The sequence below is a fragment of the Triticum aestivum genome, chromosome 2D (assembly GCF_018294505.1).
Source record: "Triticum aestivum cultivar Chinese Spring chromosome 2D, IWGSC CS RefSeq v2.1, whole genome shotgun sequence".
In the NCBI taxonomy this organism is placed as follows: domain Eukaryota; kingdom Viridiplantae; phylum Streptophyta; class Magnoliopsida; order Poales; family Poaceae; genus Triticum; species Triticum aestivum.
Genome location: NC_057799.1, coordinates 580,092,581 through 580,109,312, shown reverse-complemented (window position 1 = coordinate 580,109,312; position 16,732 = coordinate 580,092,581). Strand labels below are relative to the sequence as shown.

At 44.6% G+C, this 16,732-nt stretch overlaps 2 protein-coding genes across 9 annotated transcripts; one reads left to right on the top strand and one right to left on the bottom strand.

The window, feature by feature from the left end:
• Nucleotides 1-239: 239 nt before the first annotated feature.
• Nucleotides 240-10,488, bottom strand: LOC123054664 (putative disease resistance protein RGA3). Of its 8 annotated transcripts, XR_006426283.1 has the most exons (10): nt 10,474-10,488; nt 10,201-10,279; nt 8,723-9,138; nt 7,965-8,582; nt 3,536-3,658; nt 3,059-3,183; nt 2,764-2,886; nt 2,510-2,651; nt 2,336-2,408; nt 240-2,221 (listed from the first exon to the last, which is right to left on the bottom strand). XR_006426283.1 is itself a non-coding variant. In XM_044478477.1 (8 exons), exon 2 carries the CDS (start codon nt 8,539-8,541, stop codon nt 3,847-3,849), a length of 4,695 nt encoding a protein of 1,564 aa, XP_044334412.1. In that variant the 5' UTR covers nt 8,542-8,582; nt 8,723-8,965; the 3' UTR covers nt 240-2,221; nt 2,336-2,408; nt 2,510-2,651; nt 2,764-2,886; nt 3,059-3,192; nt 3,536-3,658; nt 3,837-3,846. The 8 variants fall into 8 exon arrangements, 4 of the variants coding, with proteins under 4 accessions (XP_044334412.1, XP_044334408.1, XP_044334410.1 ...); XM_044478477.1 differs by lacking the exons at nt 10,201-10,279; nt 10,474-10,488 and having other exon boundaries at nt 3,059-3,192; nt 3,837-8,582; nt 8,723-8,965; XM_044478473.1 differs by lacking the exons at nt 10,201-10,279; nt 10,474-10,488 and having other exon boundaries at nt 3,837-8,582; nt 8,723-8,965.
• An 84-nt stretch (nt 10,489-10,572) lies between these two features.
• LOC123055969 (translation initiation factor IF-2) lies at nt 10,573-14,794 on the top strand. The gene is made up of 4 exons (XM_044479760.1): nt 10,573-10,629; nt 10,872-11,675; nt 12,262-12,330; nt 14,228-14,794. Exons 1-4 carry the CDS (start codon nt 10,573-10,575, stop codon nt 14,249-14,251), a joined length of 954 nt encoding a protein of 317 aa, XP_044335695.1. The 3' UTR covers nt 14,252-14,794.
• The last annotated feature ends 1,938 nt before the right edge of the window (nt 14,795-16,732 follow it).

Below are 16,732 nucleotides of genomic sequence, written 5' to 3'. Positions count from 1 at the left end.
AGGTCATGGCTGTGTATCTTGTGCATTCGAATCTTGTGTTGTAAACAGAATCGCAGGAATTTTTTTCTCCGAAAAGAAAAACAACATGGCAACAATATTTGGTTCAGATTGCCAATTGGGTATCAAAAGGAAATCAGGAAGATTCTGCAGTGAACCATTGTGGTGTCTTTATTTAATTATGCGTTAGCACAGACAACCAAAAGTGACACCCAAGCATAGGCTCAGATATGAAGATAGTGTTGCAAAGAACTGCATTTCATTTCACTGAACATACATGTCCACACTGAGAAAACGAATGACAAAAAAGTTGTCCTGTTTTCGTACCACTCATCGAGACCTACTACAGACTGAAGCTACAAGGAAATGAGTGCGAAAAAAGTATCCTCTCTTCCTTATAGGCTCTTCATCTCAGGCTGCAAAGACAAACAAAGGGTATGGTTCGTCTCAGGCTTCTCCCTTTCTGATTCTTCCCTCCGAGAAAGAGTCTCAGACCACAGCAAATGGCAGGCCATAGGATTTAGGCTCCTGATTCAACTTGCCCATGTGCTTGTGAAACACCTGAAAGCTTAGCATAGCGAGATTGCAGACAAGTGCTCATGTGCAAACAATTATTAAAATCCTCATAAACTTCGGATCGAGACACTTCCCACAAACTTATCAAAGTAGCAAGCTAGCAATTGAGCACAAGCTTAAATAACAACTCGTATTCATTGCCAGTAAGGAATGGGTTCCATTTTATGAGAGTGAACAGCATCAACAATATAGCCATCAAAGTTTTTGAACACAATCACTAGGAGGTTTGACTTCAATTTCAAGAACAAAAGAGAACACGAGCAACCAACAATTTTATTCCTTTGTGAACCTTCCAAGAGCAGGTTTCTAGTGAGATTACCTCGTCATGATCTGGAATTACTCTCATCACACAATTATAGTCCTCACTGGCCAGTGGCCGGAGCGTTTTCTATCTACTTTATATTTGTGGAAAGCTTATCTGGAGCTTGGTAGGGTAATTCAGAGAATGAGCAAAACTGAAATCTAGATAGTAAAGCTAAATAAGTGTTCCACTCTAGTACAAAGAAGTCTTCACATTCCAGTCATTGGAGAAAGGTAGTGCCCAGGGGATATGGGAACGAATGGACTCATGCCAAAGAAATGATTGAGATGCCTATGCAATGTAAGGTGATCCCGGGATGCTAGTAATGTTCCCGTTATTAATATTGCATAGGTAGTAGTTTGATTAGCCATTCTGCACATGAATATGGAAGCGGCGCAGACTATTTCTTCCTCCTTGAGGATGAACCCTTGATCTTTTGAATGGTGACCCTCTCTCTTTTTCTTTTCTCTTTTTTTCATTTTTGTGTGAGAGAGGTGTCATTTCAGAATGATGGAATTTGGAGGGTTGATGACGATGACAATAAAGCTCTTTCGAATCTTCTCGAACTTTCATGAGTGTGCTTATGGAATAATCGACTAAATATGGAATAGCAAGAGATGCGCTATATAGGTAGGTATGGTGTGAACACATGGAAGAAATGGTTTAATTTTTGAGATTTGTGTATATATGTACACCAGCGGAGTAGGTGATATCCTGATGAAGGAATTCAATGCCAAGTGTTGAAGAGGCTAGCTGTTACGCAAACAGAATGACTGGCTTTCAAGACTTCAGACTAGAGGAACATCAAACTTAACAATACGCACTAAATATTCAAATTGCAATAATCGAGGCTCAAGAAATCTGCTCAGTTTTTGGATTGGTAGGATAGAAAAACAAAATACTCCAGATAAATAAGAGAATAAAATCACCTTCACCATACTTAGCTCGGGAGGTTCTATGAATAAAAATTAGCAAGCTCGAGTCTTTTTGAACAAACAATGTTCATCAATCACCTAGTAACAAGTGTTCACAACCTTTATGACTATATGTATCAGCTGAAAACTCTCTTGAGTTATTTAATTCAGCATGGCAATGAATTCAGAGATTATGAGCGTGCTCAAAAGCTAGACTGCCAACTTACAAAGAAAGCAGCAAGTTCTCTAACTGAGGTCGCATGAGGCAATAAGAGGTTGACAATTGCACATTGGCTACAATCTAGCATAGCTGAGGCGATCATGAATTTCGGCAGGAGGTTGCTAACCTTTCCAAAGACCTGCTAATACTTCATTGTTGAATCCAAACTTGTCCACTTCATTGTTGAATTCCAAACTTGTCCACGGGCCACATCTATCAAGCAATCAAGAAGCTTAGTTCAATCTAAAAAGTTTGGAACTTAAAGATAAATACACAAGTTATCTTTTAGACTTTTATATGGATGCAAAAGGAGAACATTGGACGTACCAGTTGATAGCAACGGGAGATCTGAATTAGCTGCACACAAACACTGATCTGTTAAGAGGGGTATTCTTGTTTCCTGCATTCATTAAATTTCGTTAAGCAACAACAGTAATGAAGGATGCAAGAACACCTCTATTGTCATCAGTGTAGTAACGAATTTAAAAAAAAACTGCAGACCTTAATTTCAGTAGAAAGTCACTGGATCTCCTTGCTTCCACCATTATGTCATTGTCATGTTTTGACCATAACAGCCAAATAAGCCAAGTACTATTGTAAATGCGAAGTATCTAGAGAGCAACCAGAATGAGCACAAGAACACCTGCACAGGAAAGAAAAAAAGTTGAGTACATGAGAAATTTCTTCGAGGGGACAAAGGAACTTTGAAATGGTATTAGCTATATGATGAACAGATTGGATTTACCCGTACTAACCAGATTTATGGATTTCATGTAGGATGAAGATACCACACAAGACCCTCATGTGCCACCTGTGTGTGTGTGTGTGTGTAGTAAATTTTGCAAGGTTAAAAGAATGTACAACTCCAAGATGGAGCCCTGCATAGTAAATAGAATAAACATTTTGTCAGACTTCAGGTCGTGTAGTAATGAGGCAAAGAAAGCGAGAAATTTGACTTGAAACATCGGATTAAGAAGAAGCAAGGTAAATACTAATATGCATCAACTATCTTACAGAGAGTAAACTGTGACATTACATAAATGTACATACCATAACTAAGTATCATTTACGCTCAGAGGGAGGAGCCACTCAAGGCTTTGACGTCGGAAGTCGGAACAGTGTGCCAATGCGGAGAATTGTACAAAGATGGAAGATTTACAACTCCGTGACTCAGCCTGCGCACACTGCACAGTTCAGACTTTTGCAATAACAACAAGAAACAAACTGGGGAAATAATTGATGATTAATGGTGGGGATTGTGTATGTATAAAAACAAGGAGTATTCTTACATGCGGGCCAGGTCTATCATAAACACGTTTAAAATGGATGAATCGGTTGATTTACCCACATGGTAGTTTTTAGTCACAGATCAGCAAAAAAGTGGTAGTTTTTGGGACAAAATCGTAAAGTGGTAGTTTGTAGGCACGGTTCCACGAATTGTGGTAGTTTTTGGTTAAATACTCTATAATAATGGATGGGAAATACAGCTGTATGGGATGATTTAATTATGCATGCATGTATACTAACCAGCTTTACGTGCAGGATGGGAGAAACAAACTGAAGCCATCATGCTTGAGCTGGCAACCTTGCTCTCAGAATTATACGGAGACAAACTGTAGGAGGCTAGAAGAATATGCAGATTGAAGAACCCTGGAAAGTAAATTAAAACAAACCGTTCATTTTTTTAAGATGAAACAGCAGTAACTACGATGAACCAAACAAAACAAAAGAAAATGGCTTCGGTGCTTACAGATTTAGGAAAATAAGCTAGGAAGGAACTAGGATTGAGTAAAAAGATTGAAAAGTGTTTTTTTTTTTTGTAATGTACCTTGGATTGGTCAGGTTCTGACTATCGGGATGGTTCCTATCAGCTTGCGGCAATCCATCTTTAGCTCCTTGCTGTTGCCATAGCTGACATCTAACTCTCGCATTGTACTCGGAAGGCCATTCTTGGGCAGCGACTTGATGGCCTCACAGTCTGTGATCACCAATTTTTCTAGAGAGCTCGGGAGGCTGTTGGGCAGCGACTTGATGGCACCCGAGAACTCAATCTGCAATTCCTGCATAGAGCTCGGAAGGTTGGGCAGTGACCGTATGGCCGGACAACCATTGATCCTCAATTTCTTGAGATTGGTAAGGTTGTGAAGCCCTGCAGGGAGGCGCTGCAGCTTGTCTCCATCGAAAAAAAATAGCTCCCGGAGGGAAGTGAGGAGCTGAAGGGCCTCCTCTTGCTCCTCTGTCAAGTGTTCCACCTCCGTGTCGAATCTGAGGTCCAAATTGGTGAGGGTGGAAGTGGAAGAGAGGAGGTTGCAGATGGGCACAGCAAGGACTCCTGCGTAGACGTTAATATTCAGATGGAGGAGCTGGCAGGACTGGGAAAAAACCTCTTTGTCATGTGGCCTTGCTGGATGGGAACCAAGGAAGAGGTCAGAGTCAGCACAGATCTCTAATCTCTTGAGGCTGCCGTGGGCGAGGAGAGGCCATAAGCCCTCGTCTCTTGAGTCCCCCAGTATATCCAAGTATAATTCGGTGAGAGAGGTGAGGTTTGAGAGGGCTTGCAGCGTCTCCATGTGCTTCACACCGCGTAGTAATAGGTCTTGCAGGCAGGTCGGGAAGGGGAAAAAAGAGGAGGGCGAGGACGAACAGGAGGACAGGAATTCAGGGCATTCATGTACAACCAATCGACGGAGGGAGCCGAGACGTTGGAGGCCTCCTCCTGTTGCTGATGTGTGATCATCATCCCGCATTGGATTGGGGAGTATGCTCACCCTTGGGCAACGCCATACCCACAACTCCTGTAGGTGGGGAGGCAAGAGCAGCAGTCCTTCTGCTGCCACTGCTGTTATTATTTCGTCCTCTCCAACTCTTGTCTGTTGCTCCTGCTCTCCAGCAACAGTTTCTGCCTCCTCCGCCACACCCAACCCAGTTATATTCTCACAGTTCTCTATCCAAAACCATGAGAGGTTGGGAAAGAAAGAGAGCAGCAGCGTCAATTCTTTCCAAATAGTTTCACACCCTTTGATCACAACTTCTTCAACTGGAAACTGGTATACGCCACGACACCGATCACCTTCAACCGGCAGCAAGACGCTGCTGCTCACACCCTCTATCTCAATCTTCTTCAGAGATGTAAGCACCTGGAAGTCATCCAGCGGCAGGGGACGGATCTTTTTCATCCGCAACTCATCTAGAGGAGCTAGATTAGAGAAATTCAACCCACTCCACAATACGTCACCCTTTCCCTCAATGTTCAATCTTAACTTCGATTCGTATGAGTACCCATACCACAGGCGCTCAACTGGTCCCACTTGTTCTATATCAGCAGAGCAGGGTGCACGAGTCTGCCAAGGGATGGGAGGCAAGGACTCTAATTTTGGGCAGTCTGCAATGACAAGCTTCTCTAGTCTATGAAACCAAGCCATTTTCTCCTGCGGCTGTGCTTCACAGCAAGTTGGAGTATGTGAAAACGGCAACTCGATGAGTTCAGAACAATGTCTAATGATGAGCACTTCCAAGTGAGAAAAGAGAGAACAAGGGCCATTTCCAACCCATCTTTTTAGACTAGATATGCCACTTAACCGTAGCTTTTTTAGATTATGGAAGCCTGCAGGTGGGATACTACAACCCTGATACTCTTTACCAAGCTCATTAACCATCCAAATCTCTCCTAAAGGTGGAAGGTTTCTCCAAGACACACCATCCAGACAAAGAGTTTCCAAACATTTAACCGAGAGATTCTCACATAGCCATTTTGGGCATTTAGTGCCCCCATGCCCACTAATGTACAACTCTTCAAGATTGCTATGCGGTACAAGACTGCCTAGAACATTTTCTTCCTTTACAGGATCCTTGTTAGGTCGCCTAACATTCCATCCTAATACAAGTCTTCTTAAGTGGTTCTTATGCAACAGTTTGGATTCGTTTGCTTCCTCTTTGGTTTGCACATTTTCGAGATTATAAATGCGAAGTGATCCTCCAATCTCTGCCAATGGCCCTAGCTGGCTAAGTTCAAAACCATTACTCTCCTTTCCCACTCTAAATAATCCCAATTCCTGAATGAATTTTAGTTTTCCCACCCCATAAATGTCAGAATGAAACTGGAGCTTTTCTTCTGGCACAAGAAAATGACGCAATTTCACAAGGTTTCTCATGTGTTTAGTTGAAAAAACACAATGCACCACATTTTGTAGATCAATGACCTCCAAATGATACAATCTAACTAGCGCATTTGGTAAGCACAACTGACAGTCATATACAGACTTGATCCTTAGGTAGCGAAGATGGACAAGTTTTGAAAAGTTCTGCAATATGTCCTCCAAATTATACGATGCTTTGGACAAAAATATGGCACGAAGGGCTGTAGCTTCCTTAAACAATCCACCTAAAGTTTTGACAAAGCTTCCATGGTAATCACCAAATAACATTAAAGTACGTAGGTGTTCAACTTTCAGCCGCTTATCTAGTGCACTTAAATTTCCATCACGGTCTTCAAAAGACATCCTATCCTGTACATCCGTGTTATCTATGGTTATAGACAAGTGACGTACACACGGGGGGATTTCTATGTGCCTCACGCTAGAACTATAGATGCTAAGACATTCATACGATGAAACCTTCACTGCCAACTCATGCAGTAAGTCATGGATGACATAATAAGGACGTCCATCTTCCTTTTTATTCATTTTGAAAAATCCTTGATTTACCAAGTCTGTTAAATAGCACAGTCCAACATCTTCAAGCCTTTTTCTCTTCTGGTCACGTGAATGTAAAATATCTAGTCCAATCCAAAAGTGAACCAACTCTTCGCTACCAAATTCATAATCTTCAGGAAACAAACCACAAAAAGAGAAACATTGTTGTAAATGGAAAGGAAGATGGTCATAGCTGAGCTTTAAAGCTGGCATAATATCATCGTCATTGCTTTCCGATTCCCATTCTTTACTTTCCAGAACGTTTGTCCAGTTTTTCAATGTAAGTTTGTTTCTTAGTAATCTACCAACAGTTTTTGCTGCAAGAGGGGAACCTTTCAGCTTGTCCACTATTTTGCTGCCAACTTCGGATAATTCTGGATAGTCAACCCATGGTTTTTGGTCACCAAATACACATTCTTCAAAGAAAGACTTAATATCGTCACCACATAATCTGTCCAATTCTAGTGAGCATTCAGTTGTCTTAACCAGGTTTGCTACCTCGGGTATTCGAGTCGTGACTATAACCATGTTACCTTTTGCCCCTTCTTTCTTAAACAAATTTAATAGTTTTTTCCGCTCATTCTCATGATGTGTCCACACATCATCTAAGACGAGTAAAACCCTCTTTCCTTTTATTCTTTGCATGATACGTTCTTCATCACTACAAGTGTTGTTTTCATTGTTAACTTTGGGGATCTTTTTCAAAATATCTTTTGCCAACCTATTCGCATTAAAGTCGAAAGAGACACATACCCAAATGGGAATCTGGAAATGGCTTTTCATTTGTTCATATATGTGTTGTGTGAAGGTTGTCTTTCCAATACCCCCCGGGCCAACAATTGGAAGCACAGTAAGTTCACGACATTCACCCTTATCAATTTCATCCACAATAATCTGGTTTTGGCTATCCCTCCCGTATAATTTAGGCTCTATGATTTCTGGGGTGGTTTTGGCTCTGTTTATTACAGCCTCTTGTCCAGGGGTACGACTCGAGCCCAGCAGCTCCAGATTAAGAATGGTGGAGACCATGGCACATACGGGTTTCAGCTGTTCTACGATGTCCCTTATTTTTGTAGACATTTCTACCCGATCAAACTTTAACTTTGGTATTTGCAAGGCATGATTCTTCTGCGGTGCCTTGGGGGACACCCAAGCGCCACAAAGAAATCGCTGCCCATTTCCACACGTGTTGGTGGATTCCAACATGCCCTTGTTAGGATCATCATCGTGGACGGATGGAAAAGAATAGCATGGGAAGTGTTTACCGACAGCGTGGGCAGCTTCACGGGTGCTGGAGGCAACCTTTGGCATGCATCTGCCATGAATCTGGTTGGCGGGTGATGGTGGTGAGCAGCTAATCTCATGAACTCCACAAAAGCGGAAACCTGAGAGGTATCCTTGTTTTCCACCATCGTCTTGCTCAACCTGCGTGGCAGCACGCGAACACACGGGTAACTTGAGCTTATTCACACATGCTCTCACCGTGTGCCGAGCATTGAGGGCGAGGTCTTGGACGAAGCCTGCATCATGTGCATCGGCGGCATGGTAGGTGCCGTCGAGCTCATCTTGGATGCGGAAGTAGTCGAGCTCGTCCAGCACATCTTCGGCTCCATACGCGAGGTGCCGCAACTTGTCTAGCAGCTCGCCCAGGGCAGGGTTGTGGATCTCCCTGCCCCGGACGTTGTTCAGCATCGCCTGCGCGTACAGCAGCTGCATCTTCAAGGCCTCCATGTTTGATCCGAGCATGGAGCTTGCACTCCATGCCTCCAGCACGCCTCCGGACAGTGGGCTTAGAGCCTTGCCCACTACCCAGCTTGCTGCGGAGATGCCAACCGTCGCCATCAATCCCGGTAGATATGGATGTTATAGCCTACGGCGTAAACCTGCATATGAGATTAACCAAGAGTTCAACATCATGGACAAGGTTGGAGAAGCCAGGCCGGCACATCGTGGAATCAGATTAATGTTGCAGGAGAACAGGGCATATATGTAGAGGGAAGACAAGATACATGTATGTGCGTACCAGAGGCTGGCCGGCCGTGCTCCCGCTTCGTGCTCGGACGGCAACGCTACAAATGCAGTGTCACCAGTAGTGTTGGTCTACTAGAGTGCTGGTATTGCACTGATGCTGAGAGAGGAGGACTAGCTAGAAGAAAGGTCAATGGTGGAGTGCTGGGAGGAGAGCCATCTAGCAATGTCCCTTCTGTGAAGCAAGGTGGAAGAAATTTGAAGGCATCACACCTTCACAAGGCCAGCTGTGCCCTGACCTTAATTAGCACCACATGGCATGTCTCTCTGCTTTCATCCTGACGTAGACTTCGTACCCACCTTGCTGTTTCTCAGGACAATCAGTCACAAGCATCCAACGAACACGGTACTGAGTGTGCAGCCAGCACACGTCTTCAATTCTAGTTGTCCTGAATCCCAACCGCATTGTACCTGATCAACAGAGCGGTTGCTTTCAGTGGATGGTGTGGCAATAAACACACCTCAACGAAATCAACCTGCTCCACTTATATTTCAATTATATCACAACTACAAGACAGAAAGCGCGGCAACCACATTTTCCAGCTTCTGGTAATCCCAGCGGCACTGGGAAAGTGTTCAGAGGTGATGGATGGTAAGGGATAACTGGCCTCTTCTCAGGGCATCAAAGACAAAGGCATATATTTGGCCTTTTTCCCGTTTCACTTATTTATTTATGGTGGTTCTGTCATACTTGAATCCGATTAGATGGACTTGATTTTTAGCGCATCCGGCCACATGCAAGCTTGATAGATAGATGATGAAGTACCAAAGTGCTGCAAGTGAGAAAAGGCGCAGTGTTCTCTGCAGAGTCTCTAAACCAATTAACTTACGAAATTCTGCAAGTGAGAAAAGGCGCAGTGTTCTCTGCAGAGTTTCTAAACCAATGAACTTACGAAATTTAGAAACGAACGCATGTATATCCAACAAAACACAAACTGAACCTTTATGCAAAACACAGACACACAGACACACAAACTGAACCAGCTTAGTAGAAGAAAAAAGATCTATCTTGTATGAAAACCACGTCATTTCAAATTACATCGACCTTTGGTAGAAGAAAAAGGCATTGGATGACTATCTCATGACTCTCTAAATACAACTCAACATACTATCCCTCAAGACACCAAACAGGCGTAAAAGCATCATGATACATTGATATGTGCAAGCTAAGCACCTTTTTGTTATAGGAAAGTTTGTCCAATAAACAATGAGGGTATTGCTGAAGGTCCAAGCATCTCAACGAACTCGAATTAACAATGGCGTACTCCACAATAAATGGTGTGAGCTCAGCTTTCGGATCAAAACTCCTACTCACTAATTAATGAATACTGCAAACACTTCACCATAGAAGAAGGCAAGGTTGTGTGTAGAAATCAGATGTTTAAGCATCAAAATATGCTAGCTCAAAAATTACCCAATCAAAATGAGCAAATACCAGTGTAAAAGATCACCTTGTTCGGAAAAAATACTCACCTATAATATGGAAATTGTACAATCCCTTCACTGTTCCTCCTTCCTGATGGAAATCTTGCTGAGAATTAAAATATGAATCCTGAAATTACATCTCCAAGCAATGCAGTGCAAAATCAGTCGCAAGCATCCAACGAAAATAGTACTGGCTGAATTAACAGTTGAAGCATCATCATTGCTTGTGCGCGTGCAGTATGATGAGATGCAACTACTGCTGGGTGTGCAGCCAGCGCACCTATTCAATTCTAGTTGTCCTGGGTCCCAACCGCATAGTACCTGATCAACTGATCAACGGAGTGGTTGGTTTCCGTGATGAACCAACGCTCCAAGCAACGGGTGGGAGGAACTCTATTCACTACAGCAACCGCGGCTTCAATGCACTGCGTCTACAGCGAAACCAAGGACGCCGCTTCAGATCTCGTGCCAACTGCTGTATCCTAGACCAATGCACAATAGCATAGGCACAGGATGCACATGCGTTGATTTCACACCAAGCATAGGTGGTTCTGCAATGCACCAAACTGTAACTGATGTCAAGCAAGGTTACTTCTGACAAGGAATCAAAACATATCAAGTCCTTTTTGGTCTGTTATAAGACAGAAAAGTTCAGAAACAGGCTAATGAGGCAAGTGATGAAGGAGGCCTCGAAATTGAAACAGCTGGAATAATGCTAGAACGCCATTTCGGTGTTGTTAACCCTAAGTATTCTACTCCCTCTGTTCCGAAATGTAGGTCGTTTAAGCGATCGTAGTGTAATTTTCGTCACGTTACGAAATTCTTTCACTTTCCCAATTTTCCCTCCCGCATCGTTCGTTCACTGTCCGCACCGCTCGCTCGCTCAGTCGCTCACAGCGCTAGCTCCACTCGCTCGCTCAGTCGCTCACAGCGCTAGCTCCACTCGCTCTCCCAGTCACTCTCCCAGATCCGCTCGTCGGCGGCCCGCGTCCCCATCGCCAGCCTCCCCTCTGCCACTCCCCCTCGACGTCGGTCTCCCCTCTGCCTCTCCCTCTCGACGTCGCCGGCCTCTTCCACCACCCGTCCTCCAGTCACAGTCTGTATGCGCCGCTGAAAATTTTGATTTTTTTCCGCCGGTGACGAGCTTCTATGCGGTGGAGGCGCGCGGGCGCTCGATCTACGTGCGCCGGTGGATCCACCCCTCCCCAGCTCCTACCTCCACCCCTACAGAAGGCGAAGAAGACTCGGCCCAGCTCCCTCCTCTCCCGGATCCCCAGGCCCAGCACGACGTCGCCGGCGCCCCCGCCGGCGCCCGGGCGCTTGAAGAGGCGGAATCGGAGCTGCTGCTGGTGGTGGAGGCCCCCGGGGGAGGCGCTGGGGGAGGAGGCCTCCGCCGCGTCCTTGGGCGGGCTGCCCAGGCCGTCAGTCCGCGGCGAGCGCAGGGAGCCACTAGTGGCGAACAATTCCGTGGCGGCGGCGCCGGACTACGGGGACTACAGGGAGTTCCTGTCCCATTACTGCAGGTGAGCGATTCGTCTTGTTTTGGTGCCAAGAACCAGTCTTATCCCCATTGCAGCAGGACACCAGTCTTGATTGTTTCGGTGCCAAGAACCTTTGTTTTCTTGCGCTAAATTCAGGCTGTTATCGACCTTGCTGAAGTGATATCCCGTCTGTTATGATGTCTGAGGCAGGTCCACCTACTGCGCTAAGTTCAGTCTTGGAATAGTTACCTTGTGCTGCAATTTTTTGCTGTGTTATAAAGTGATTCTTACTGCTGGTAACTTAGTATAGCTTTGGATTTATGTAACTGCATCAAATGTTCAGTGTTCACCAATCCTCCAGATATCAGATGCTGGATTCTCACTCTGCTATGAATCTTGAGATTCTACTGAAACTCTGCTTATAAAGTGATTCTTGCTTCCAATTATTATTTGGGCATCCCACTGAAACTCTGCTTAGCTAGTGGCTGGTTCTCTATAATGATTGACAATTGCAATGGAGTGAAAGAAATAATGTCTTTTGACTTCACTTTTCTTTTCAGAAATTAGCTAGTCAAGCAACCAAATGTGGTATCTTGTTCTAATTCCTGAGATATTATCGTAAAAGCAGGTTCTGAAGAATGGTGTGGAGGTGAAGTTGAAGAGGAATGCCCTGAGTGTCTTGGAAGCTCCAGCTACTGTAAGACCATGCCATCATTCACAATGTGTGTATCAAAAAATGCTTTAAATTGTCAATAACACAATCAGACTAAATGTGTTCTTCCTATTTGTTTTCACTGCAATCTCAGTACATACTCCCTGTATACAATTTGTGTATCTACTGCAGGTAGAGTGCAGAGTAGCTTCTTTTAAAAGTTGTCGTCTGTAGCTTCTGTTAACTTATGTACTGAAACTTGGGATACTGAAGCTTGTTAACTTGCATAATATTGTGAACTTAATTGTTGCTTGCATATTAGTGACAGCAAAATCATGATAGGAGTAGTTTCTGTAAAATCAGGAGTAGTTTCAGTAAAATCGCGATAGGCCATACAAGTAAAATCGTGTGGAATTTTCCTTAAATTAAAATTAAAATCATGTGGACCTGCTGTTTAGTTTTAATTAAAAATAGGAGTAGGAGTAGTTCTTGGAGTAGGAGTAGTTCTTACAATAGTGCAACAATATGAGACCTAAATCAAATGAAACTGGATTATCTTCCAGTTCCCTCTCTTCTCTTCTCTCTCTCTCTCTCTCTCTCTCTCTCTCTCTCTTCCAGTGCCCTCTCCTCTTCTCTCTTAATTAAAAAAAATGATCACACAAATGATGTACTCCACACAAAATTAAATGAAACTTTTCAAACAAAAATGATCATATGTATGGAGTAAAATCCAGTCCATAGAAGCCTTTTGCAAACATATGGAGTAATTTCACATGGGGTTTCCGAAAATGATCATACAAATGATGCACTCCACACAAGTCTCTTCTCAAGGAGTTACATATACTCCACACAAGCCACATCTCTAGGGTTACTCATACTCCACACAAACAAGGAGTTACACATACTCCACACAAATAATCACAAGCATCTTAACAAGCAACTCGACAAGCATCTCAACAAGCAACTCCTCAAGCATCTCAACAAGCATCTCGACAGGCATCTCAACAAGCAACTCCTCAAGCATCTCAACTAGCATCTCGACAAGCATCTCGACAAGCAACTCAACAAGCAACTCCTCAAGCATCTCAACAAGCAACTCCTCAAGCATCTCGACAAGCATCTCGACAAGCAACTCAACAAGCAACTCCTCAAGCATCTCAACAAGCAACTCCTCAAGCATCTCGACAAGCAACTCAACAAGCAACTCCTCAAGCATCTCAACAAGCAACTCAACAAGCAACTCTCTCCATTATCCCAAGATTGTGCAGGGCATTTGCATATACCTCTGGAGGGCATGTAAGTCTTGGAGGTAGCATCCCAAGGTTCTCTAGCCTTTCCTTGTTCGCATGGGGTATTTTATACCCATTGCCCCCTGCATGGTTCAAGATTTCAACCATGCAAGCTTGTAGAGATAGGAAAACTCTGTTCAGCTTGTAAACCTCATAGTTTTCAAATTCATCTAGCACACCCTTGATAAGATCTTGAAGCGTTCTAGGGCTTAGACAATCTGTTAGAGATTGCAACGAGTTGAAGAACCCAAGGTCAAGGCCATTCAGATCAGGGCTATTGGCAGAGTAAACCTCATAATTTCTTCATGAGATACCAAAATTTTCTCCTAGAGTAGTGGCATGTTGTAAGAAATCAAAACCTTGCTTCCTGAGATCAAAACCAATACATGAACTCATGGTTACTGGTGGCCTTTTCTCCCCAGGTTAATTACATGTCGTCTATCCGTCGTCATCCCAATAATTTGAACAAATTCTGATGGAGTATTCACTCGAATCATTGGCAGCAATTATCTCTTGAATTACTCTTGTCTTGAATTATTGGCAACAAATATTTCTTTGAATTACTCTTGTTTATGATCATCAAATTGTTTACTCATATGAGCAAGTCTTAGTTTATGATCATCTGATTGCTTATGATCATCAAATTGATGCAGAGCGGGTACTGGGCGAGGAGATGAACCTAGGCCAGCAGCTCCTATGCAGCGGGGAGTACTTCAGCGGCAGCAGCTCCTGTGTGCGGTGAGTGCTTCAGCGGCAGCAGCTCCCCTGGGCGCGTGCGGGCACCAGCTCGCCTTCACCAGCAGCCGGCAGCAGAGCAGCAGCTCGACTCCACCAGCGGACAGCAGCAGAGCACCAGCCCACCTCCACGAGCAGGCGGCAGCAGAGCATCACCTGGGCGCGCGCGGTCCAGGAGGAGCCCCAGGACGGCGTGGGTGGAGGTGGAGGCGGGGGCCGAGGCGGAGGTGGAGGGCGGGGGCGGAGGCGGGGGCGGAGGCGGAGGTGGAGGGCAGGGGCGGAGACGGAGGTGGAGGGCGGGGCCGGAGGCGGAGGTGGAGGGCAGGGGCGGTGGCGGAGGTGGAAGACGATCCAGCGACCCGATTCAAAATTTAAACTAAGGGTATAAATGTCCGTTTGCCCATTTTCACCTGATCGGAACATTTGCCCCAGCGACCTACATTTCGGTACAGAGGGAGTACTCTATAAGAAGCGTAATTAACGAGCAGCCACCTAAGTGATTAACCCCTTTCCTTTACATAAAAGCCTGACAGAACTCATATAGTAGTATAAAGAAGAAACCTTCCCAAATGTTGCAGGAGAACACTGAAACTCACAATACCGCGGCCTAATCCTCCGTTCCCGACGCCGCGCACGCGCATCCAACCGATAGACCCAACCGGACCAGCCAGGGAGAAACGAGGGTTTCGAGCAAGATGCGCTTACGGATTCGGGTCGTCGCCGTGCGCAGCGGAGAGCGAGGGAAGGCGTGAGCCGTCGACCGCCGCCGGCAACGAACTCCGGCGAAGCCATGGCCGGCCGCCTTGTTTCGTCTTCGTCCCTCGTGTGACCTCGTCGCCGACGAGTGGCATATCTTTTTCTTTAGCCAAACGAGTGGCATAAATGGAGAGTGTGGGCTTCCACCCTCTATGCTTTCTGAAGCACAGTGACTGGCCCACATAACTAGGCCACGTTTTTTCTTTCTGATATGACTAGGCCACGTTAAAGCCTTGTAAAAATGCTGGGGTTTGCATTTGTCAAAAATAAGTTTCTAATTTTTTTGTGATGTCACATAATCACAACCATTGTGACGACTCCTCTAATTTTCTCCTATTATTATTTCTCCAGTTCGCAAAGCCCTCGGTTTTTGGGAAGCTCCCCAAACTGGTTTTTATTTTTTTATCATTTTTTGGAATGGTTTGTTCGGTTTTCATTTTTTTTCTGTTTACTTTTCCTTTTGCAAATGTGTGAACTTTTTAAAATTTCCAAATTTGCTTTACAAATCAAAAAAACATTTTTTTTCTAATTTGTGAACTTTTTAAAAATTGATAAAATGTTTTCATACTCGTGAATTTTTTTCAATATTGATTACCTTTTCAAATTCGTTAACTTTCCTCAAAACAGATGATTTCTTTTCAAAATTGAAGAACTTTTTTTTTCAAAATCAATGAAAATTTTCAAAATTTGATATTTTTTTTAAATCAATGAACTATTATTTCCAAATTGATGAACTTTTTTTTCAAATTCAATGACCTTTTAAAAATTTGATGAATTTTTTTACAAATCGATGATTTTTTTCAAATTTCCATGAACTTTTTTGAATTCAACGCTTTGTTTCCTTTTTTTTTCTCAAATGCGGTCGAGTGCATGGGCCGGCTCACCGCCAGGGAGCTTCCCTGGCGCATGAAATGCCAAATAGGAGCTCACATGTGTGGTGGTAGCGATCCTGGCAAAACGTCACCATCGTATGGGTCAGCACCGATGTCAGCAGATTTGGCGTTGTGCAAGCTCCCCTTGGCCAGGCCGAAGGGCGATAGCTGGGGCCGGCTTGGCAGCAGTCGTTGGTAGTCTTGGGGTCATGGCCACTTAGTCCACCTGGACTAGTTTGGGATGTAGGCTCGACGCCTCCTTCCGTGGAGGTGTTGACCCAAGATATGGAGACTGATGCCGAGTTAGGAGTGGAAGGAGTGCCTTCTACTCTTCTTGCGATGTTGGTGTGCCGTGAGGTGGATGGGTGGAGGTGCCTCGAGGATGCCGGGGCGGCAGCCCTTGATGGTGGGCTCCACGGTTAACTTTTCAGCGGGCTACATGGTGGTGGCAGTGCTTCCACCTCTTGGTCGTGTGCGGCGGCAAGGGTGTTGGGGTGGAAGGCTCTGACCTGTTTTGTCAACCCGCTAACTCTCACTGCCATGGTGACTGAGGCGCCTCCAGGTGGTATTGGCAAGTTTTGAGAGAAAGGTTCACGCTTTCTTGCCGGCAACGGTGGGCGTCGTTCTCTTCTTGAAGACGTAGTCGTGGTTCTCGGACATCGGTCAGGCTCCGGGTGAAAACTTTTGTCTATTGTCTCAGACTCGGCAGCAGCAACACTTCGCGTTGTTACCCTTTTGGGGACGTTGTGTCATCGGGGCGGACCTCGTGAGTTATTTTGACTGTGAGTAAACTCT